General features: G+C 40.3%; 8 protein-coding genes across 8 annotated transcripts; 4 read left to right on the top strand and 4 right to left on the bottom strand.

The window, feature by feature from the left end:
- Positions 1-2,542: 2,542 nt before the first annotated feature.
- EAE97_005813 (uncharacterized protein) lies at positions 2,543-3,541 on the top strand (the record flags this gene model as incomplete). Its single annotated transcript, XM_038876326.1, has 3 exons — positions 2,543-2,662; positions 2,763-2,865; positions 2,919-3,541. The coding sequence occupies 3 exons, from the start codon at positions 2,543-2,545 to the stop codon at positions 3,539-3,541; spliced, it is 846 nt and encodes a 281-aa protein (XP_038732802.1).
- A 924-nt stretch (positions 3,542-4,465) lies between these two features.
- Positions 4,466-5,890, bottom strand: EAE97_005814 (uncharacterized protein; the record flags this gene model as incomplete). The annotated part of the gene is made up of 1 exon (XM_038876327.1): positions 4,466-5,890. One exon carries the CDS (start codon positions 5,888-5,890, stop codon positions 4,466-4,468), a length of 1,425 nt encoding a protein of 474 aa, XP_038732803.1.
- Positions 5,891-8,197: 2,307 nt separating this feature from the next.
- On the top strand, positions 8,198-10,553 carry EAE97_005815 (uncharacterized protein; the record flags this gene model as incomplete). Its single annotated transcript, XM_038876328.1, has 6 exons — positions 8,198-8,371; positions 8,423-8,760; positions 8,810-9,247; positions 9,304-9,364; positions 9,435-9,718; positions 9,797-10,553. 6 exons carry the CDS (start codon positions 8,198-8,200, stop codon positions 10,551-10,553), a joined length of 2,052 nt encoding a protein of 683 aa, XP_038732804.1.
- Positions 10,554-11,648: 1,095 nt separating this feature from the next.
- EAE97_005816 (uncharacterized protein) lies at positions 11,649-12,958 on the bottom strand (the record flags this gene model as incomplete). The annotated part of the gene is made up of 4 exons (XM_038876329.1): positions 11,649-11,981; positions 12,037-12,358; positions 12,413-12,705; positions 12,761-12,958. The coding sequence occupies 4 exons, from the start codon at positions 12,956-12,958 to the stop codon at positions 11,649-11,651; spliced, it is 1,146 nt and encodes a 381-aa protein (XP_038732805.1).
- A 1,921-nt stretch (positions 12,959-14,879) lies between these two features.
- On the top strand, positions 14,880-16,190 carry EAE97_005817 (uncharacterized protein; the record flags this gene model as incomplete). Its single annotated transcript, XM_038876330.1, has 7 exons — positions 14,880-14,947; positions 15,012-15,123; positions 15,250-15,352; positions 15,408-15,621; positions 15,689-15,717; positions 15,844-16,001; positions 16,053-16,190. The coding sequence occupies 7 exons, from the start codon at positions 14,880-14,882 to the stop codon at positions 16,188-16,190; spliced, it is 822 nt and encodes a 273-aa protein (XP_038732806.1).
- Positions 16,191-19,665: 3,475 nt separating this feature from the next.
- EAE97_005818 (uncharacterized protein) lies at positions 19,666-20,847 on the bottom strand (the record flags this gene model as incomplete). Its single annotated transcript, XM_038876331.1, has 5 exons — positions 19,666-19,809; positions 19,860-20,008; positions 20,058-20,164; positions 20,212-20,404; positions 20,463-20,847. 5 exons carry the CDS (start codon positions 20,845-20,847, stop codon positions 19,666-19,668), a joined length of 978 nt encoding a protein of 325 aa, XP_038732807.1.
- Positions 20,848-21,667: 820 nt separating this feature from the next.
- Positions 21,668-22,405, top strand: EAE97_005819 (uncharacterized protein; the record flags this gene model as incomplete). The annotated part of the gene is made up of 1 exon (XM_038876332.1): positions 21,668-22,405. One exon carries the CDS (start codon positions 21,668-21,670, stop codon positions 22,403-22,405), a length of 738 nt encoding a protein of 245 aa, XP_038732808.1.
- A 148-nt stretch (positions 22,406-22,553) lies between these two features.
- Positions 22,554-23,509, bottom strand: EAE97_005820 (uncharacterized protein; the record flags this gene model as incomplete). The annotated part of the gene is made up of 2 exons (XM_038876333.1): positions 22,554-23,159; positions 23,210-23,509. 2 exons carry the CDS (start codon positions 23,507-23,509, stop codon positions 22,554-22,556), a joined length of 906 nt encoding a protein of 301 aa, XP_038732809.1.
- Positions 23,510-24,218: the final 709 nt, after the last annotated feature.

Genomic DNA, 24,218 nt, shown 5'->3' on the forward strand with positions numbered 1-24,218 from the left:
CATCCATCACTTGCCGAGGTATGTATGACAAGAAATAGGAGGCGCTGAATCCTACTCTACCGTAAGCTTTTGTGACTGATATCTTCAAGTCTCCACCAAATCGAAAATTCATGCACACACAGACCATTCACAGACATCCCAATTTGGATGATCCCCCGGACTGCATCCTTGATAGGTTACTCGATTCGGATGAAGACCCATGTGGATTTCCTATCTATAACATCACTGGCATGTCCCTTTTGAGGATTTCCAACCTTTACCGAGTGTCTAATCGTCAAAAACCTGGACACAAAGCACGAGTCGGAAGAGGATGAAAAGGAAGGTCGTATCTCAAGATCCAATTCGTTTTCAGAATATTCGTTCTCGAATCTGCCTGTCTTGAACCGGAGAAAAACCAGAGTTGCTTGCACGAGGCACAGCAAGTTTCATTAAATCCTCCATACGGCTAATCTCACAAAGACCTTCAAAAGTAATATCGTGGATATGCTCATTAAGACTTTAGAAATTTAAGATCATAGCTAGTCAGCAAGACCATATTATTATCGCCTTTCGGAGATGATATTAAAAGTTAACAGTAATCTGCCCCTTATTCGTCTTCAATTACTGACACGGTTGATTAGTACTCATTCCAAATTCTCCGAATATCATCTATCGGTCGATATTAACGTTCAATTAAATTTCGGATATTGAAAGATCTATGTACTTGCTTTCATCTCGGCAACGGATTGAACCTTCAATATTGCGCAGCAGAAACAAGACATATAAACATTTATTCTCCGAAGATATTGGGCTTGGGTTGGCGAGAGCCAGATTTGAAGGGCAGTCAGTCATAGGAATCACGGGCCAAATATTGACCATGTCTCGCATTTGGAGGCCGATGGGATACCACTTTGCCAATATCCATAACTTCTTATACGGAACAAGTCTAATAGAAGCAGAATGATATGGATATCAGGAGCCTCATCACCCTATTAAGATACGAGAGTCCACGGCGTGGGATACTTAAGGTCGTTGTAGCTCCAAAATCCCACAATTCAAGCTCAATACTTGCATGAGCTATTGGCGCAATTTGAAGAGATGAAAATTGTGGAATTCTTTCACAAGCTCTTCATGGCATGCTAGTGGGTCGATGTCTTCGAGATCTCTTGAACCGTCGCGAAGCATCATTTCCCCCACATACATTCGTTGAAGTCGACCTTCCTCGACTTATCATATTCATCTCGGGACATTTGCCTTCATCCTAGCCAGTGCGAAAGATATAAAGCCACATCCCCACAGGAATCTTTTACTGCGGAGAGGAATGCGCTCTCTTGATGACAGGGCGGGATAAGATTTAACAAAATTACTCCTTCATTACGGTAGTTGAAAGCCATGCAATCTGGACTTCGAAATATCAAACTACATTATTGATGATGTTTAGCCTGACGGTCTAGTATGTCAAATTTTGCATTCCAGACCTTCGGTAAGTGGGATTTTAGTTTTTCTTTTCTCAGTATTTCTTAGGGCCATGCTCGTTCAATGGTTCAACTAAGGAAGAATGTCGGAAGAGAGGTAAAATCCTCGAATTATCCCCAATAATTCAAACTATTGGTAAATCTTCACTCGATAGTTGGAAAAAAGACCGAATATCCATTCAACACGAAACGATATCAAATCACACAACTCATCTACTTGTGAGTACTTGGAACTGATGCCATCTCATCCTACAGCTGTAAAACAGAAAGCACAGGTCTAGATATCAAAATTGCGGGCACCAAGACAGGTGGTATGGGGGACCTAAGGTTACACACTTGAGTGCACATAACCGAATTATGCTTTCTTATTAACCCAAGATACTAGTAGTTTTAGTCCAGCAAATCTAATATAGTCACAACTTTTAAACCCACGTACAGAAAACCTTTTCTATCTCATTTCTATTTCATTACATCAACCACCAGAAAGATATTCACAAATTTAACAATTCCAACCAACAAATTTCCAATCTTTTACGTCGATATTTTCTCTAATACATACTCTGTACCTGGTACCTTCACATTAGTTCACATTAGTTCACATTCAAAAGCATTTTCACCCCAATCTTAAATCCACCGGCACATCTCCACTATCATCGGCATTGAATACCTATCTTGTCACAGATACAGGGATCGAAAGTGGGCGCTACAACCCCGAATTTTATCAATCTGTACCTATACTGCAGGGGTTTCCGAAACAAAATTCATCACCATATTTCGCGAATATTTTGTCTCGACGATCGATTTTACTTTTTTTGAATTGAGAAGAGGACACGGATTTTTTCGAGTTTTTCTTTCATACCGACAAGAGGGTTGTGGGAGATCGAACGAATTGATCAATTGAGAACGGGAAGATTGTTTTGCATTATTCGTTATACATACATTTGTTGCGATATTGCACGAGCGGAATTCTGTGGTCTATCGTATCGAGACTGTGCTGAGCTGAGCTGATAGTCGTATTTACTTCCAACCGAATCATTCCCTGTCATCTCGTTATTTACGAATATTCATCCATACACCAATCAGTCATCATGACGACCAACAAACTTCAAGTATTCAAATTTGGTGACGGGGTCTGGGACCCGAGCCATCGGTTTGTTACTTCGTGGTTGTTATCTCCATGGGCGCTTTTTGCTGTTAGAGCTTCAATTGTAAGTTACTTATTCCGAAAATATAGAGGGAGAGAGGGGGATATAGTAAACTAAAATAAAGTATACATAAAAATTACAATAACTGATTCCTCCAATCTAGTCCCTCTATGCATTTTTCGTCCTTTTCTTCGCCATCTTTTGGGAAATAGCTCGATTACCCAACGGAGGCGCAACCGCCCGATTTAGCTTCTCTTATTTCACCAGTACGTATTCCCCTCCTTCATCCAGAAACCCCTCCATACTAACCATCCCACAGTTCTCTGCTACTGGGGCATATCCTTCTACTTCTTCTTCGCAGCCCTACACACCTTCACCTACGCGCGCAGCGGCATCCCGCTCCTCGCGCGCTTTCCACGCCCTCTCCAAGCCCTGCACTCCCTCTACTACAGCACCATCATCTGCTACCCCATCCTCGTCACCATCGTCTTCTGGGGCGTCATCTTCCGGGTCTCGGTCCCCGTCGGCTGGTTCCCCACCGCCTTCGATGCCTGGTCCAACATCTCCGAACACGGCCTCAACTCCCTCTTCGCCCTCTTCGAAATCTGCATCCCGCGCACCGCATCTCCGCCGTGGATGCACCTCCTCTGGCTCATCGTCATCCTCGCTTGTTATCTGGGTCTGGCCTATGTAACCGTGGCCACGAAACATCAATACGTGTATTCGTTCTTAAACCCGAAAGTTGCGCAGCATGGCATGGTGGCCGCGTACGTATTTGGCATTGCGGTGGGCATCTGTCTGATTTTCGCGGTGGTGAAGGGCGCGGTTAGTTTGCGAGTCTGGGTCACGGAGACGCGAGGGGGGAGGAGGGGAAAATTTGCAAAGGTCGGGGAGCTGCAGATTGCGGATGTGGAAATGCAGAGGTTTGAGGGGAAGGCTTGAGCTGAGCATGCGAGACGGATGAAAGAAATGCACACGCAAAAAGGTAGACAATACCAGTGTAAAGACGTGTCGATATAGGTAGGATACGCAGCACGAGTATACGATAGATGTGCGGTTTGGTTACTGGTTGTAATCCGATCAAGTAGGAGTAAAGAAGAAGCGGATGTATGGATGAAAAACACTCCCTATCTACCGCTTCCCTATCTATCTACCTCCCTACGCACACAAACGAACACGAAAGCACCACGGCCTCAGGATAGGAATCGGATACGCATTACACATCACACATTATTCAAACTTGGCGTTTTGGGGAAAATGGGGGCAAGGGATAGCGATGGATACCCATGATTATACTTAATTTTCGTATTCATATGTATATGTATATGTGTGTATTATTGAAGATGCGATGCGATGCGATGCGATGATATTTCTTAGAGTTAGAGAGCGAGCGGTTTGGATTAGATGAGATGAAATTAAAATTACATAGACTTGATTTACGTTATATAGATAGGTATTTAATACATTACATTCATATACTCTATTAAAAGTACATGGTGGGTAGGTAGGTACAGAAGAAGACCTGTATGTATGTGATTTACATCTCCGTTGTGTATTTTCTCCCTGAGACGACGATATGAAGCATAATATAATTTCATCCATTAAAGAAAGATATTCTAAAAATTTGTCTCATCATCCCATCTTATCCCGCCGCATCTCATCTCATCTTTTCCTAGTCCAATCCACCCAGCCCATTATTTCCCCATATCCCCAAACTCCAAGAATACACCATCCATATCATCCCTACTGGTATCAATTAATCAATCAATCAAGCGAATCGCAAACCTCGCAAAACGACATCTCTATCTTCGTCTCCAAACCGCAATATTAAATTTTATATCTCAACTGTCCAAACTCAGAGGCGTATTACTCAGCTTCATCCTCATACTCCTCCAAACCCTGATCTTCTTCTTCATCATATGCTTCCTCTTGTTCCAATTGCGAATCGTGATCTGATGAATCTCCATCTTCCGATTTTGGATCTACAATCTTCATCCTGCCGTCTTGGAACTCCACGCTTTTTCTTGGCTTGGGAACTTGTTCTTTCTCCACAACAGGAGCTGGGACTGCGGCTGGAGCTTCAATAACAACATCTCCATTCCAAGCTCTACATCCCTTAACTTCCTCTCCACATCTTAAACATGTCCATCCTTCTCCTTCCTCTGCTTCCAGTTTACTGGCTATACATACGAAACAATATATACATCCGCATTCTACCGTCTCGTATGGATTTGTGATGTCGGTTTGCGCACTCCCGATTACACCGGTACTAGCTGCAGCAGCCATAACGCCTTCTTCTGTTGCTTGTAGTGCATTTTGATCGTGGTAACAGATAGCACAAGTACGTTCGGGCAGGAATGAAAGTTCGCCTTTCTTTTCATTAATGGAAAGATCATCAGGAGATGATGTGTTAAAGACTGATTTCGTACGTCTCCAAGCACGGGAGAGTAATCGTCTCCAGCGAGAAATACCGACCAGGGGGAGGACGAAAAGGAGAAATTCGGTGAATGCGTGCCATACAAGTTGGCGATTGAGATATTCAAATGATACTTCTCTACTGACTTGGCTTGTTGGAGGTGCTAGTCGGAGTCGCAGGATGCGATCGAGCAAAGTACGATATCTACCGTTCACGAGAAAAACTAGGAAGGATGCAAAGGCGGCGGTGGAGTGAACATTTGTTAAAAGATCTGTGATGCGAGAGAGTCGACTCATAAGGGGTGAGGGGGTGCTATACCCATTGTCTGAATCGACTAGGTAGTTTTCCCAACGTGTCCAGGCATACTTGCCGCCTACAGTGAAGAGACCATATAAACTCTTCTGCCATTTCGATGGAGATACCAAAACCGGTCCGGAATGTCGCGCATCTGTGAATTTTAAATTCTGCAATGTAGCTCCATACGTAGCATCATGATCCCATATACTGAGTTTAAAAAGAATAGCTCTCAAAGCCAGCATAATTTCCGCAGACCAATCATCCTGTATATGAGTACCGAAATACTTTAAGCCTTCTCCCACTTGCCCTTTCAATAGATCTAATAATTCCTCATCCAATAACTCTGCATCGACTTGACCGACTCGAAAAGCAGGACGAGTTCCTTCACGTCCAGCAATCGTATCCCATGTTGTAAGACCTGCAGTCCCTAATCGAGAGAAGGGAAAGGGGAGAGAGGAAACTCGTTGAGAGATGGCGGTGTTACGTCGTCGATTAAGATGGGTTTGGGCTGCTACTTCGCGAGCTTGACGACGAGCGGCAAGGCGCTCCTGGGCGAGGATAAAATCGTTGGATGTCATCGAGAGAGCATTGAATACCGTGTATATATTTCAATATATACATAACAGTCTTGTGGAAGTTAGTCGCTGATTTGGAAAAAGGTATGAAATGCAATGTGGAATTGTGAGAATGCAAGCTTGTGTTGACGTAGATACCGAGGTTAGTCTCCGTCCTTCCGTTTTGGGATCAGTGCGCTAATGTCAAATGTAGATTAGCGTTAGAAGCTATTGTGGATTTCTGGAACTTTACTACATTAGTCATTTTGTGTCACGTCAATTGGAATTCGAGAAGTAATCTATTTCTCTTCTTGATTTTTGATAGACATCTCCAAAGGTTACCTCTGTCTGTATATCCGCTTTCGATTGCTGTCAGCAGTGTGAAATGCTGTGTGACTATCGAGTAATCTGTATGTATAGCTTGTACATCCATATACATACTTGCTGTGCGCCCTTTCAAGTATACAGTTCGCTCATTCGAACTCCATACCTTTTGAACATAGTCTTTTTGCCTTGTTTCTTTGGGATATGTCACTTTGCTAGAACACCAACGGCCAGTGTCGAAAATCTTCTCAGCTACAATCTTCCAAGTTCTATTAAAGGAGTGCGCAGCTCTGATGTGTGTAAGCTTGTCTTAATCTCACTGGCGCCAAGGATCTCTAGGACTACCGCATGAGGTTCTTTTACAATTCTCGAAGCTTGCGTTGGGCATCACCGTTGTAGTGATCACCATTTCTTTGGTCAATTTTAGGATCATTACAAATTGCAAAATCGATTAGTAAAATACAAAAGTGTAAGCTGACCGTTGGACAAGCAGCCACATACCGGCATTAATATTCCACCATACACTCCGCCTTCAAGAACTTAGCCCAATCTCCACAAGAAGCTCTCAAATTTGTAAGAATTCGTCAGATAGGATCTTACACATCTCGTTACATTCCAAGTTGGTGGATTTTCTTCCCTGGCAATGTTTTACCTTTTCTCAAGTTACTCGATTCCCACTCTTTTAAGGTTCATCTCGTTCTTCAACGAATCTTCGTTCTACAAACCTTACCACTGTTCCTGCATTACATGCAATGTGCTTACATTGCTCAGAGGACATTTCACCGCTTGTAGCATTGCTGCCTGGATTTTCTTCTTCCACTTTTCTTTTTGTAGTCTTAAAACTAGGTATCTCTAAAGTTACATTTGATGAACGTCTCGGGTGAATAGTGAAACTTCCATCGAGTTTACAGGTCATATGTTATACATAGCATCCTCGGAACCTTCTCCCAGCGGCCCCGCCTTCAAGTCTTCCACAAGGCTGAAGGCTTGAGAATCCACCCGGAAGAAGTTCTTGTTATAGTAAATAGTCAGCCAAGTGGTGTATCTTCAGGTGCTTTTAAGTGGCTCAAACATGTAGGTGCAATTCTATTCATGTTCAGACTTACGACATGTTATTCTCTACAATTTAAAAGCCTGACTAGAGGCCAGAATCTGTTCTATCAATGCTACAGCTCATTCCATTAGATATATTATATGAATCAATGGCCATTAGCCGACTTTTATAATCTTCTTCCGCGGAAAAAGATATTACTGCTATCAATCAAAAAAGGTGCCCCAAACCAATTTCTCCCCAGGACTTCAATTTTTGTAGAGCCGTATCGTCATTGGTGCGTATGTATCAATCGCACGATGGAAGAATGGGCTCATGACTACTTAGAGCGGTGACCGCGGCCGTGGGATACCAAGTTATCGCCGCATCTTCTAACGCATAACGGGCTTAACTGTTCTTTTCAAATCCCTCTGGGTGATACAATGCATGCTTTATGCATGGCAGATAGCAAGAGTTGACCTTATTGGCTTGTGGAGCGATGGTGGAAGCAATCACCACCTCTAGCCAATCGCTAATAGTGGCTTACGTTTCAATGCAATGTACCAAGCTCAGAATCACCAATGAATTGTTGATGGTATTTCTTTTAGTTTACTTCCCTAATTTTGGTACATCCGATTCCTCAAATTTTTCGCTGACATGAGCTTCGCACTGCTGACATCCAAAAGACGCTTACTTCTAGACAAGGAAATAGAGCAGGGGTTATTTCAAGATCGCGGAATACATTATACACAACCAATCCTTCATCAACTACGAGACTGTCTCAAGACTACCTCATGGTCTGGTTGTCGGGAACATCAGCTTGACAAACTAGCTCTCAACTCTCGAACAGTGCACGATATCACGATTTGTATGACTTGTAAAGTTTTATTTGATATTTCCATTTCTCAAAGCGTAGAGCTTTATTGACGTTACACTAAAATCCGAACATCCGACTATTCGCCCCATTGCTAGAAGTCATGGATCCCGAGGGCTTCAGATCTCAGTTCTCATCCCCGAGATTCCTAGAAGATCCGCTCTCAAATTTATTTGATTATGGAACGCCGGTTCAAGAAATCCAGAATAAACACGAAACGACAACTCAGAGCCACGAGTCTAGAGGCGGTATTAGGGTCTCGTTAGCATGTGTACCGGTATTATCTTTCAGTCATTAATTGCTGTCATACATACTAATAGTTGAATAGTGTCGAAGTCGTCATGTCAAATGCGGAGCAGAAATGCCTTCATGCAGTCGTTGTCAGCAAGACGACAAGCCGTGCTTTTATGCAAAGTCAAGAAGAGGCATGAGAGACAAGAATGCTACCAGAATAAAACACTCGACAAAAGAGCATATTAGAGATCGTTATAAGGTAAACGATCAAGCAGGATATTCTACTTCAGCAAGGAGTCATGCTGGGAACTCATCTGGTGAATCGTGGGCTGGTGCAACTTCTGATACATCGCCGAGCCCCAGTAGCTCTTCATCCAGATTGAACAGTATTAAGTCAATGGACTCAAAAAGGCTGACTGATCTTTACTACAAGTCTCTGAACCTAGATCTGCTTTTAATTTCCACAACTGACGATCGATAGTTTTTTTCACAAAGCCCACCCATATATTGTGCCAAAATCTCATCTTCTGAGCAGGCTGGAATCCGACCCAGACTCTTTGAACAACCTCATTTTAGTAATGCAATATATTGGATCGCTATATGCACCTTATTTTCCATCCGCAGATTTCAGGGCTATAGCTGTTAACCAATTAGATCTAGTCAATCTACCACAAACTGGCTTTAGCGTTCAAACTTTACTTCTACTTGCCATTGCCGTCCATGCCGAAGACGAAAGACAACAAGCACGTGCTATTTTGGATAGAAGCATCTGCATGGCTTTACAGCTCGGTATGAATCATCGAGCTTTTGCTGAAATGGAAAGAGATCCGGTGTTATCTGAGAGCTGGAGGAGGACCTTTTGGGGATTGTACGTTCTTGATGGAGTGTTCTCTGGCATTGCTTGTGCATCTAGTTTTATGTGAGTGCCATAAAAGAAAAATTACAACAGTCGGATTGTATACTGACTCATTCTAGCTTATCCGCAATTGAAACACAAGTAGATCTGCCTTGTGAGGACTACGAATATGAGAGCGGAGTAAGTCATTCCACTTTCCTGGTATCGTCTGGTACACTCGTGATGATTGAAGTTTCTAAACTTTTCTTAGCGTATTCCGCGACCTCGCACTCTCTCAGATTATGACTCTCGTGATTTTGAAGACGAGATCCCAGTCTTCTCCTCTTTTACATATCTCATTGACCTTGTTCGCATCATTGGTACAATTCTCAGCATCAATGATATCACCGGCAAAAATCTAGAGCCTGCTGTTACAAATGCCGATGCAATGCTTGTGAATTGGAAACTTCATTTACCGGTGGAGAAACAAGGGGTAGTGGATAAGCATGAGGAAGTCGACGAGCTGTTATTTCAGGCACAAAATTTACTACAAACGTAAGTTGAATTCACTTCCAATAGACTGCTTTCACGAATTGATCATTTGTGAACGCACGATTTTAACCAATAATGCAGACTTTTAGTAGTTATCCACCGTCCACTATCTCGCCTCTATCACTCACCATTAGAGAAGACCTCCAGCTGCGCACCACCACCACCCACCTCTCCACCAACCGGCAACGAAGACCTGACCCGCTGGCTCCACACAAAGAAAACCGTCGAGGCAGCTCAAACGGCTATGAATCTCTATGCACTTCCTAGTCCAATGTTATTGCACACGCCTCTCGGTATTTGTGGGATCACAAAAGCAACGCTAGCAAATCTTAGTGCTTGTGCTTACGTATATAATAATAGAGGAGATGATAGGGAAAGAGGAGGGAATTTCGAAAGATCGGATGAGTGGAAGATGGCTAGGGATAGGATTAGATTGGGTTTGGGCGCTACGAAGGTGTTGGCGGGGGTTTGGGAGGGTGCGAGGGGGACAGAAAGAGAATTGAAGATTATTGCTAGAGGCGTCTTTGCGAATAGTGCAGCGAGAGAAGAGGGTAGGAAGACGATATCGGGGCCGGTTGGGGTGAGAGAGAAAGGCGGCAATGGAGGATATGTGGGGATGGAAACGAGAATGGAGTTTGAGGAGATTGGTCGAGAAAATGGAAATACAATGAGTGATGGCTTTGAGGAGGCTTTTAGAGTGGGGGAGTTGGAGTATTTGGGAATCCTAGATGGTTTAGCTGTGGGGATGAATGTCAGGATGGTAGGGAGTGGTGGAGCTTCGAATGGTTGTTTAAGGAAGAGAAGAATCGTTGAAGTTAACGCTAGTAGAAAGGGGTAATTATTCTCCATGAGATCATGAACGATACTGGATGAAATATGAGATGAGCAAAGCGTTATGTATAGGAACCAGCAGAGTGAGAGTTGCTCTGCTGTATTTCATGTTTGTTATGGCTTGAGTTTCTAATCTATTATATCATTTCAAGATGGACCGATGGATTTGTTTAGATACTTCTACTCTCATTTAGATTGCGAAATTAGTGTATAAGAGAATGGATCATGCAAGATAGAAGATTGATTTAGGTAGCTGGGATTTGTAATTCTCCTTTGTAAGGACAAATTTAATTGAAAGAACGCTTTAATTGTTCTACAGTGTATGTCTGGAATTCTGTCGCTTTGAGGACAAAATATGGAATATATGCAACTCGCCAATCATTATCGTTCATTTACATCATGTCTCGTGCTGTGAGGAAATTATCAAAGAATTGTATATCCTGCAGTTAGAAAGCTATCTCGGGGGAGTAGAGATAAAATTCATGGCAATGATGTGGATTTCATGTTTTGTAGCCAGATCAGGAAACTGGCGGGTCGTCCGTAGATATGTTCTGTTGGATAAGGAGGAGAGATTCAGAGATTTAGACAGAATGACAGATCTGCTTTTCGCACTTTTGGTGTTCGAGATAATGCATGATGAGCGGGATATGCAGATATATTTGCAGAGACCAGTCTGCGGGTCTTTTGTAGGATTGTTACTCTTGACGTAGATTTCTCGGCTCGTATTCATGTAGACAGATAATTGATCGTTCTCTTTTTCCTCCCGGTGACTGGTACCATATCTTATCTCTTAGATTTTTGGGACTTTGAGGCTGGTATCCTGATTCTCAGGGGCTTGCTGAGTCTGTCGAGAGGCGTGTATCAAGGTTTGGAAATTCTTCGCCGTAACATATGTATAGAGATATAAGGCCATCGGGGATATATGACTCAGTATGAGTAAAATGGTGATTCGAGGTAGAGAAGGGATCCGAGACGGTCGAGTCTAGTCTCTGACTAGTTGGGAGATGCTGTGGGTATCTTCAAGGCCACCTGGAAATATCCTGTACGCTTCGAAGAAAAAGACAAATATGGACAAAATGACTTTGTTATTATATTAAGATAACTATAGATATCGTTTGTGATTGTTATTGAAAGAGAAATTGGGCAATTCAGGCGATTGATCTATCACCGTACACGATCCTTGGACTCCCATAGATTCGTTCTTCGCGTGATTATAAGTCTCGATTGTGACGTCCCGCTCAACAATGATACCTCGTTCCTCATCGTCCGTATCGGCGAGTTCGTGAGAATTGTTTCGATCCTGTTTGGGTTCGGATTTCGAACTCCAGAATTTACTTGATTTGGATGTGTTTTGTTCGGATCGGTTGAAAGTTCCAACGAGCTTGGGGTAGTAGAGTTTCCAGAAACCTACACTTGGTGGCATACATGCGCAAAACTGTACGTTAAGGTAAGAAAGGTATTCAAGCAAATGATTGGGAGGTCAGACTTACGTGGCCGAGGTAAATTTCGACGGAACTCCATATGTATACGGGATATGCGGTCCAGGTTCTATCATAGTTTGATGTAGAGTTCCATACGTAAACCGTTCGAACGACGCTTGCGGTAGAGGCGATGAAGCCAATTGCGAAAAGCATACAGAGAGATATTCTTTGCTTGAAGGGTAGTTGCAAGTGCCATACTGTATGGATTGGTAAAACCACAACTGCATAATCGCTAATTGCATTACAGATGGACGTGAAGAGGAGATGGACTTCTTGGTTGATGCAGTTTGGCTGGGGTTTGAAGGAAACTACCCAGTAATCAGAGATCGGCCTTTGAGATATTTAGTCAAGTAGAGTTAAATTAAGAATCACTGTCGATGCTTACCTGCACTGGAATGTCAAAGTAATAGCGAAAATCGAGCCGTGTATGAGCACATATATCATAAGCCCTTGTGCAACGCGTCGGAGTTTAGGAGCCCCATTTTCGAATAACCGTGCAATAAGCCACAGCATAGAAATTCTTATGGGAGTGAGCGCCAGTGTAAACAGAATTTGCGTTGTGTAGATGCATTTGAGACCAAGGGCAAGCGAATCGTAGGGAACATCCCAAGCGTGGACATCCCATCCAACGTATGTTTCGACAAAAATGCTCATGACAGCAAAACCAGTGATGGGTATCTGAGAGTCTAATTCAGCTTCTGTAGAGATATATGAAAGACTTGGAAATACTAACCATACTAAAGAGAGCCAAACAATCATCCAAACCAAAACATTTTGATATGTACAAGCGAGTATAAATGCGAATTCCCAGCATCGCCAACACAATCGGGTAAAGTACTCCATGGACAACGAAAATGGATGAACCATATCTTTCGGGGTTAACATAATTAGGAACGGGCCAGTCCAATGTGGCTGTGATGTCGATATACATGATGAAGAAAAGTTGCACTGGTATAACGAAACCGCGAAAAAGAGAAAAGCAACATCACAACAGATCTTGAGGACTTTAGTCCTGTTGTATGAAAAGGCATGATGCGATTTACCTGCCCGCGAGTCAATGAGGCGGCTGGATAGGGTCCAAAATCTATCACACACATCCCTCCTTTGTTGGGAGTTTGAATGAGTATTTTCGGACAAAAGCATTGTGGGTAGAACATCAATGACATTTATCCATAGACAAGCAAATGTTGGTATTGGCCTCTGAGCTCCAAGTTACGGTCGTATGACCAGGCATGGAAATTCCACCGAGGTGATAGGCGAAATTCTCCATTTCTTAGAGAACAAGCAGGCGATCCGTCAAACTCAGGCCACCAAATGAACAACTACTTACATGCAGAAGAAGACGTGCGTCAAAACCCCACTTGCTAGTTGCTAATCGTTCGAAAACTAGATCAAGCCACAAAGGAAAGCGCCCAGTGCGCAGTGCATTTCTGGATGGACGCCGGAGCTACAGAAACCAGGCACGGCCATTTTCTCCATTGTGATTTTTTTCGATAATGGTGGCCGAGACTATAAAGACTACTGTCCCGATCTGTGTGCTGGTGCTATTAAGTGATTTCAGACTTCCGATTGGTGCGACTCGACCCGATGCTGTTGCTCAATGCCGCGATCTTGTGTTTTTCATGCCATGACTCGAGTGGTTGAGAGCTCTGGGCTACCAAATTTCAAGTGAAAAGATTTGGGAAAGCCAGTGATTTTCGACGTGGCTTGGCGAAAGGGGCGAAAGCGGTTTCGGGGCTCTCCAAATTTCAGATGACTTATAAAGGAAGAGATGCGAAAAATGGTCGAGATATGAAGCAAGTATCCAATTCAAAAAAGATGCTGTTTAGCACGTAGATTACTATTTTGACAAGCGGGGAGCAATAAGGTTTAAACGAATCAACATAACGCTTGATAAAGGTCGAGCACTTCCGGTATTTACAATAGAGTTCAGATCTAAATGCCCGGAAAACTAACAATAAACTTCGAACTTAAACCTTTCACGTTGTTAAGTTTGTGGCAACTGATTTGAGGGACTAATGAATGCGTCGACCCCAGACATACTCACGCAGCTAATACATTGGCCAGACAGGGCAAGACTAATTTTACTGCCGAAATCGAGGTGCACTGATCTAGACGTGCCAACATGTCGTCCTTGCAGGACTAATACTCCCGGCATGACAGAATGCGTCGATATGCATAAGGAAGAGTTGAGGCTCGAGAATCGAGAATCACCTTTGGAGAGCTTAAGCTCACCACCACCAATTTATGAGACGTCTAAAACTAGCCTGTGGAAACGGCCAGTCAAATACTTATACGATCATAGCCAGCTCTTTTAAAACACACATTGCATTAACAAGTATCTTTCTTTGGTTTATCTTCAACAAGTGTTTTGGCGGTAAACTCTTTCTCAAGTCAGAATAGAATGTACCCATATCCCCAGCGTTTCTCGAGCTCTCTGGAATGCTCTTGTGATCCAAGGAGAACATAAAAAGAATGGACATTTCGGTATTCATAAAGAGCAGAGAATATAATATGATTGGCATAGTGTAAAAGAAATGAGACAGAGCTCACACGTTCGTTTGCATTTGCTTTTCGGTACCAGCACGTGATGGCGCGACTTGTTATTCACTAATACCACTCACCTTTGGGGGATTACCAAGAATTTTCTATACACAATGTTCATCTTTCCATTTTCTTTCCCAAGATTCAAAGATGCACTGGGTAATAAAGCCACGCGTGTTTGTCCCATCTTTTATGTTTTAACTTCAACCAAACAACGTGTCACAATACTTCGATCTATCATCGTTGTTGTATTACTCTCGACACGATCTATTGTAAATTTCAACCTCTTGATTTATCGTTCTTCAATCATGGAAATCCTCGAGGACCTTCGTGGGATCGAAGTTACAATGTGCGTGGACAAGCAAGCTCTCCAAGAGTACGAAGACGACGAGCCTGAGGGTTTTCCTGCAGAGGTTGAAAGCTACCAAAACGGTTTCCAGATATATTGAGTCGACAACCGGCAAAGTATTCTACATCAAAATCGAGATGAGCAAAGCATACAAGTTTGACTCTCCGGATGTTTCCTTCGAGGTTTCTGTTGGTGGGACCATGGTTCGTTCGAAAAACGGCAGCAAGAAAGACATTCCCCTATGAGTATCCTAATCTTGAAGGGTAGCTTTCAGCTGGAGTCCTTAGTGGTTAACTAGTTACCTTTATCTCTACTTCCTATGTCTACAGACTAATCTTCCATTTGGGACCAAGGAAGTGAAAGGTGTCAAGAATGTGCTGGATAACGGACGAATATTCTTGATGCCATTTAAGTTCAGCGACATAATCACAAGTAAGTAGAAATTAACTATAATAATTTCAGCACCCTCTTGGTAACCTTTACAAAGGTACCGATGATTCGAAATTAGCATCGATAAAAGAGGACGCAACCCGACTGAGTGTTGTTAGAGAGATCGTGGTGAAGGTTTATCGAAGAGGTGAAAGAACTCGTGCGATTAATCAATCAAAGAGGCCCGACGCTTTTCAAAAGCTAGCTGCCGATTCATCAGCATCGGTGCATGAGAAGGCGCTCAAAGGACACGCGAAGTCTCATAGTACTACGTGAGCCATCATCTTGTACTTCCAATCGTAGTTTATCAGAAATTTCTAACGGTTAGATCCACATCAGTTTAGGAGCTCCTCAGGCCACGAAAGCCAGTATTCGTTATCAAATGAGCTACCTGGATGGAATAAATTAACCGATCGCGATATATCGATTCAAATACAGATCTAAAGGTCAGAAACACCCTGCAGGAAAGCCATAAAATTTTCTAACAGTCCCAGAATGTCTTAAGTCTCTCTTGATACTCGAAAGAACCCCAGAACCATCCCCTTCTCCTTCTCCTGCTCCAATTTCGGATGGTGCTTCAGGATCTTTTCATCTTGAGAGCCTTGATGCAACCCAGAAAGCTAAGCTTCAGGAGTTTCTAGGAAACTTATTGGTATGTCCCGTCTATCATTTCTCGTACCACCGCTAACTATGTTTTCATCAGGGAAATGGAAGTCAATTCAATGGAGAGAGGAAGATTAAGCGGGAAAGAGAGGAAACTGGCAGTGATTTCAAGGCTAGCAAGCGATCAAAGAGAAACGAACGTGTTGAGGTTGATTTGACAGGAGATGATTCGGATTGAATAGTGAGCCAATATTCATAGGGGTTTCGGGGGCTCAAAAGATCAATAAGTGCGTCTTCAACGATTATTTTCGGGCTTCTATGGATCAGCTGGGTTGTTTTATGACGGTTTCATGGTGCAATTTTCAATTGGGCATAGTACGGGGACATTTAACGGCAATGATATTATTTCGGCATTTATATCAAGAACAAGCGAAATAGCGACGGGTTAGCACCTCAATTATATTGAATAGGTAGCCAAACCAAAACTCACAGTTTTTTTCTTTAAAAATTGTACACAAACATTGAGAAAATGCACATTAATTCACGCTGAGGTTCCTTCGTCACTACAGGAGACTAGGACTACAACCCTCTATGAATATCTCTACAAACATCGAGGTAAACCCTCAATGATTTTTTCGAAGCGCAACAATCAATTCAAGAAGCTTAAGGATCCGCCGGGAGGATACCTTTCATGATTGAAAACAAATTGAAAACATCTTATCAAAACCTTTAAGCTATAATTCCTACAATAATTAGCTATTCCTTTCTTTAATGCACCGACCTTCAGAGTAATCCGTTTCTAATAAGAACCACATCATTTTACCGAACTTGTCATAATCAAACGAAGAAAGATACTGATTCCAGTATCCACAGAAATTACACACATAACGACGTCGGCATCTAATACAAGCTATCAAAACATCTCCTCAAATACTATCCATATACAAAGAGAGAATTCCCGCTCTATCCAAACCCTCATTCAATACTCCCAAGAAAAGTTCTTCCACCGCATGATTAACGAGATTAAAACAACGAGACAATGCACCCCCCGTAACCATGTTCTGCACTGCACTGCACATCTCCCACTCTCAGACAACATTACCCACTCTCAAACAACATCTCCAGTCGATCACTCAATCACCCCAAAAAATACCAAAGCAGCAAGCAGCATGTCCGGAATATAAGTACCTATACCTATTACCTCTCCCAGTCTTCACAGACACCCTTGCAATTTGTCGACCAGGTTTCTATCTAGCGATCGTTTGGATGTGGGAACAACCCAGATTAAGATCTAATAGTAGATCGATGTTCGCGAATATTGGTGCACGAGATTGTAAATGTGAGGGTTTCCATTCTTCATTAATATGAGTCGAAACTTGAGAGGACACACTTGAAGTGGCCTAAAGCATCCTAGCGTTTTCAAGAGAAGCGATGGTATGCTTAAACCCCCTTTTCAAATGTTCTATTAAGAAGCTTTCGAACAGGCATAGTAATGAAAAGGCCTCGCACGGCATATACAGTACTAGGCCACTTATATCCGCCCCCCCGCTTATTTTATGGTGTCACATATTGCACCACCCTTTTTCAATATTAAATATTAAATCAATCAAGAATTATAAAATTATTAAATTTGAATAAATGAATAATGTATTCTTATATTATTAATATGTATAAAAATTATTTTATTGTTGACTTTTAATTTGTTAATATTTAGTATATTAGTTATTCACTATAATATAAGCTTTAATTTTAAAAGATATATTAACTCTCAAATTATTAAATAATTCTTTATCTAATACATTCCAAACTGCTTATAAATAACTTTCTAATTTTTGATAAGTATATTCTGATTTGCTTTTATTAATAATAATATCAGAAAATATTTTATATATTTTTATCTTTAGAGTTCATTATATATACCACCAGTGGGTACACAGACTTATAGAACACTTAAAAGGAAAAGCACAATTTCACACTAAAAAGAGCTGTTTTGATAATTTAATTAAAATTCAAAAAATTGATATTTGACTTTGAAATTAAGAATTATTATTTTTAAATATAAGAATTTTATATAATGAAAGTTTTATTTCAAAAAAAAACAAAATTCAAATTTATATAATTGATTATATAATATCTCACCAAAAAATTTGATAGAAAAACATATTATTTGATTTTTAAATTCAATATTCATTTTTAAAATTCAATTTTTATATATTATATAAATTTTATATTTATAAATCATATATCTTGATCTAAATAATATTAAATAGAATTTGGAATTTTGATTGAGTTTTGAAGTTAATAAATTTGAATGTGAAATTGTGTTTTCCTGTCACATTGTCCCGTGAGTCTGTGCACCCCCTGGTGTACTCTATAGAATTAAGATTAGGGGAATAAGAAAACTAATTTTTTAATAAAAGGATTTTCTTTTTTTGAAATCAATTTTATATTTAATAGATACAATAAATAAAAACATTATTCTATATAAATTTATATTCTAAATTAAGTTTTTTGAAAATAAGATTTATTTCAATTTCAAAAATCTTAAAATAAGATTTAATATTATATTCATATTTTATACTCTTAAAATCCTTATTTATTATATATAAATTACTTTTTTTAATATTCTAAAAACTTCTCTAATATATAATCTTTATATTCTTATTTATATTATATATTTCAATTATTTCTAAATTCTATTTCTAAAAACTAATATAAAAATATCATTCTAATCTTTTTCCTTTTTCTTATTCTATAAAATATTTATTTAATTATACAACTAAATTCTATTCTTTAATTATTAATTCCTTATAAATTAAATACTATTTAAACTATTTAATAATATATATTAATATAAACTTTAATTTTTTCTTATATCTTTAATTAGCTATACTATATTTGATCAAAATTCTTTTAATAATTCTAATATTACAATTAAACCTAATCTTTTGAATAATCTATTTATATATAATTTTCGAAAATAATTATATATATTATAATAATATTCGTTTATTTTATTTAATATATAATTTAAATCAATTAATATATAATAGATATATATTATTATTATATATTAAATCTTATAAAAAAATATATTATATAATTCTATAAGAAAATTCGAGATTCTTTATAATTCAATAAAAACTGAGATTTTCTTTTACCTTATTAATTATTTTGTTATATATATATAGAATAAAATCCTTATAAGAATTATTTTGTATATTTCTAATACATTATATAATATAAATTGAAAGTATAATTAAAATAATAAAATGTGATTATAGGAATGTAATACGTGAAAAAACGCGTTTTGTGGAGTTTCGGCTAATAGAAGTGCACGATGACTGTATGTTATAGCGTATAGATTCGATGGATATCTGTATGGCATGGTTGAGGGGCTCCAGGTGGGCAAATTTACCCTTTCTTGATTTTGTGATATGGCTAACTGAGTTCGTTATCTAAGAGCTTGCAAGATCAAATAAAGACACAAATTTAGAAATCGAGTTAACGCGACGTTATAGAACCATTGTGCCATTGAAACGCTTTCCCATCCCCTTCATTACTCCATTAAACCCATCGAATATCGTCCCATACTTAATATATGACCAGGGTATATTTGAGCAATAAAAGATCGACTAGCAAATTGAGAACGCCTCCAAGCAAAATGCAAATGATATCCCAGCCGTTCTAAATATGCACACGTGGCTCCCCTATCACAAATCTTCGTCAGAATCTGCAGTAAGATCAACGACCTCTGCAGTTCTGGATTTCTTTCGTCGTGCCTGGTTTGAGCTGCCTTCACCGTTATCCCGCTCACGCTTGATTTTTCTCTCGGGGGTGTTAGAAGCGCGGCCCGCCTGCAAGAAACATTAGCTTATGTATGCCTTGACATCACTGTAATACTTACAGCAATCCCTTCGTTACGTAGAAATGCCTTGAGGCGCTCCTTTTGAGCTGCGGTTAGATTATCGAGATTAACATATGGAGCAGGACTTGGTGTTGGGCTATTTTCTGGTTCGGGGGTCCGCTCAATAATCATTAATTGCTTAAGAGATTCTATATCTATGTTAGCGATGCTTTCCAGTTCTGAAGCTTTTAAATGCACCTTTAGACCTATATTCAAACTTATAAATGGCTACGGGGTAACCTTCGCCGTCGAGTTTTGTGACATTTACGTAACTCGGTATGGAAGTAGTAATTTCTGGGGAATACCTAAAACCGTAAGTTGACTGGTAAGTCTATGATCATGGCTAACATACGAAACATTGTGTGATTTTGCTTGTCCTTTGAGCGCCTTCTCATGGAACTCATTAGAACTTGACTTAATATTGCGATATTTACACTCCACTGGTACTGATTTGGAGACGCGCCAGATTCTAATCTCGATTGTACCAAGCTTCTCGGCTTCGGCCTTGTCTTTTTTCAAGCTTGAAAGTCGACCTTCTTCACTTGCTTCGCAATGTTAGCACGGTATCAACGTATTGACAGCTGCGAGATTGTGGAAACAAACATATATGGAGCTCAGAAAACTTGTATTTTCGTAACATAGACTTGTTTCCGATGGGATTGAAATTGATTGGGCCGTCAAATTGCGTTGGGGATCTTCCTATACCTTCGGGTGTGATAATTTTCCCTTGAGCATAATTGCCATCAACGGATACATCTGCTTGAAGGTTTGGCGCCTTGAACTTGAATTTGGGTGACGAAGTGCAAATAATGCTGAACTCGGCCCCATCGATAGCTTCAATATACTTAGATACTGTTCTCAAAGCCTGATGTTCGCCGCTCAGTCCTGGCCCAATCTCTATATCTTCTTCATCATTATATTCCTGAACTTGGACTCCATTCACTCGAATAGTGACTTCTAGGCCGGGAAGTTTATCGGAAACAACCATCTTGGGAATTGTAATTCTTGAAGAAATCGAAATTTGCGGTTGGGTAGAGATCTATGCACTGGAAACAAGTGAAGAAGTCAGTTGATTTTCCGATTAATATAGCAAGCTAAGGTATTGAAAGGATGTTGTGGGTAACTGCGATACATACCGATCGAACTTGTGATGCTAAGTGTTAATTGAAAGCTGCCTCGTGCAATCGATTCAATAACTTGATTTCTTAAGTTCCAGTGAAATTCTAGTACTCCGATTATGGGACACTTATTACCTAGTTAATCCATGAACATTCTAGGTATCTGGGTAGTTTCAAAGAAAGGTTTCACGAATCTCGACGATGCTTTCCGTCGGGGCAATTATTCGTTAATTTTGTTCTAGAGCACAAACGCGCTGAAAGGTGATGGATGCGATGACATGTGACTTACCCCGCATTAGACACTAATGCTTGCCTATCTAGTAACTGTCGTGTCGTTGGGCAGTTGTTCGGGTCAAGCAACTCATTATGATCAACTCCTCGAATGCTTTGGAAGGTTTGCTTTGAAATGTATGCTCTGCGGGCGATGCGCACATATTCTGTAAGTAGGTCCTTTCCTTCAACTTTGAATTATATTTGAGAGTGATAAATGAGGTAAATGCCGGCATGCTTGTGTCCTTTGCATTTTACATGCACATCCCGAGCAAACACAGAATAAATCCCATAAATTCACTGTTAGTATATAGCTTAGCTTCCCTTCTCAATTCTCTGCCTTTGTGATACCATATTCTTTCCTACCAGCTACTTCATCGAACTTCTCTTCGATCAACCTCTATCAAAAAACCACAAAACATGGCTTCTACCACCGATGCCGACGCCAGCTCGCCCCCACCGGCATCAGCCTGTACCATTTGCAACTCCCCAGCGAAAGGCTGTGCACGCTGCAAGTCCGCCGCCTACTGTTCTTCCGAATGTCAAGCCCTCGATTGGTCTCTTCACAAAATCCTTTACAAGGAGATCACCAGAATGCCTCGTCCAAGTCCCACCCACAAGCTTGGCATTTTGTTTTCACCCGACTGGAGAAACCCAGACTTAGTATGGGTAAACTTCAACAACATCAAAATTCCCAGTGTCGAAAAGCAGTTTGAATTACCAGATGTCGATGAATTCCTCACTTACGGCTCAGAAGATTCTTATGATTCCGAACAACTCCTTATTAAGCCTCAGTGGATCATGCGAGCACGAAATACCAAACATACTCTTGCTGTTTACATGCAAGATAATTTTGGATTTGACGGATCAAAGATGACGCAGTCTGCAAGCTCAATTACGGCTGGCATGATGAAACATGCTTGGAAAGGGCCTCTCATCGTTGTTTCTATGGAGGGGAAGTCTGCTCCTCAGAGCAGAACCTTGAGAATAGGAGGAGTTTCTCTTAGCGTTGGGACTTGTGTTACTTTCCAAAGGAGCATTGACATCACATTAAGAGATTTCAGGATTGTTTATGATTATTTTCTGGCTTATCCACATGAATCGGAGAGTAATCTCACGCTGAAAGATCAACACGGAAAAACTATGATACAATCATAACATGAAGAAATCCTTTCATTAATTGAAGTATTCCCCAAAGAACCTCGTAGTAAATGCCAAGATAATAACATATAACTTTCATGCCTTGATTGAATGTCCACGGCTCTCCTCTTGAATGGTTCCTACCAGCTCATTGTGAGGATCTAGTCTAAGATTGGTATTGCTTCTCCATAGATGCCCATATATCAGCTTCCAGAGCCTCACGAGGTACATGTGTAATTGTGGTTGATTTACGTGGAGGTCCAGGATCGTTGAAGACTTCCACTTTCCTCTTGACTTTGCCAACTTCGAGAATTGTGCCCCCGGGATGTTCTTCACTCTCGATCAGTTCTAGCATAGCTTCGGCAACAAATTCTGGCGTTACCCAATCCGGGTTATCTTTAGGGATAAATGCCATCTTTTCAGGATTCTCTGTCCATAATGGGGTTTTTATGAGACCAGGTGCTACTGCACTTATGCGTACTTTGGGAATATCGGGAGAAGGAAATTCCAACTGTGCCAATGTACGAACAAAACCTGATATAGCATATTTTGAAGCCACATACATTGGCGTTGGAAAGAATGGGACTTGGCCAGCAATACTGGATATATGAATAACAGCACCAGGCTTCTTACGCTTCATGAAGTGCTCAATAGCCATTTGAGTTGCGCGTATCGGATGAGTGATGTTGATATCAAGTAATTTGTATCGTGATTCGGAAGTATTGTCGACGGAAGGGGGGGTACCGGGAGGGATCCAGAAATTCGAAAATGGCTTGTTCATCAATTAGCTACTATACTCAATCCTGGTTTGTGAAAACTAACTGGTTCAAACACGCCAGCTCCTGGGCACACAATATCCGCACCACCGAATTGCTCCGTTGCTACCTCGAACATCTTCTCCAATTGAACCCATTCCGTTACGTCCGTCTTCAAAAACACGGCTTTCGGGCCATTTGAAGAATCAGAATATTTCGATATCAATTCCTCAGCTTCTGGGCGCAGAGCGAGATCTGCAATGAGAACATTGCAATCTTTGCTGAGTAGCAATTTTGCAAAACAAAAATTGATACCAGAGCCAGCTCCAGTGACAATGGCAGTCTTGGATTCAACGTTCATAGCCATGTTTGTATAATTGCAGGTGGTTTTATGATTCCAAATGGAAAAGGCATTCCAGTTGGCATGAATGTATTTATATCAAGAATAGGGCTCGGAATACGTGGACTGTCATATGTGGGCAAACTAACGGCGTGTCGACGCAGGGTAGGTGTGACGATCGAGGTCGGGTAAAAGGGATGGCTTGATGAGTTAAGTCGACCACCCTACTTTCGGGCCACCCCTGTTTTGGGCCACCCTTTTATATCAAAAATCACTTTTTAGTTTATTAATATCTCCATCAATATTGAATATAATTTAATAAAAATTTATATTTATATAATTCAAATTATTTTAGATTTATATTAGAGTTTTTACAATTTTAGGATTTTTCTGAATTAAGATTTAGAGTTTCAAAATATTGATTTTTGAATTTATATAGAAATTATAACGTGTTTTATCAGTATACGAGTCATTTCGAAAACCACCTAAATTAAGCTTTTTAAAATATTAATATTTTAATAATCAATCATTACTTTCTTGAATAAAAGATTTTAAATAAGGAATTAAAATCTAGGTTTTCTATTGATCTAATTTTTATAAGATAATTTCATCATTTTCTAAAAGAAAAAGGAAATTATTACGATTTTCGTTACAGAAAAACTATTTTTATAATAACAACTTTATGAATTCGATTTTTTTTAAAATTAATTATATTTTTAAATTTTTTATATATTCA

The sequence above is a fragment of the Botrytis byssoidea genome (assembly GCF_014898295.1).
Source record: "Botrytis byssoidea strain MUCL 94 chromosome Unknown BBYS_010, whole genome shotgun sequence".
NCBI classification, from domain to species: domain Eukaryota; kingdom Fungi; phylum Ascomycota; class Leotiomycetes; order Helotiales; family Sclerotiniaceae; genus Botrytis; species Botrytis byssoidea.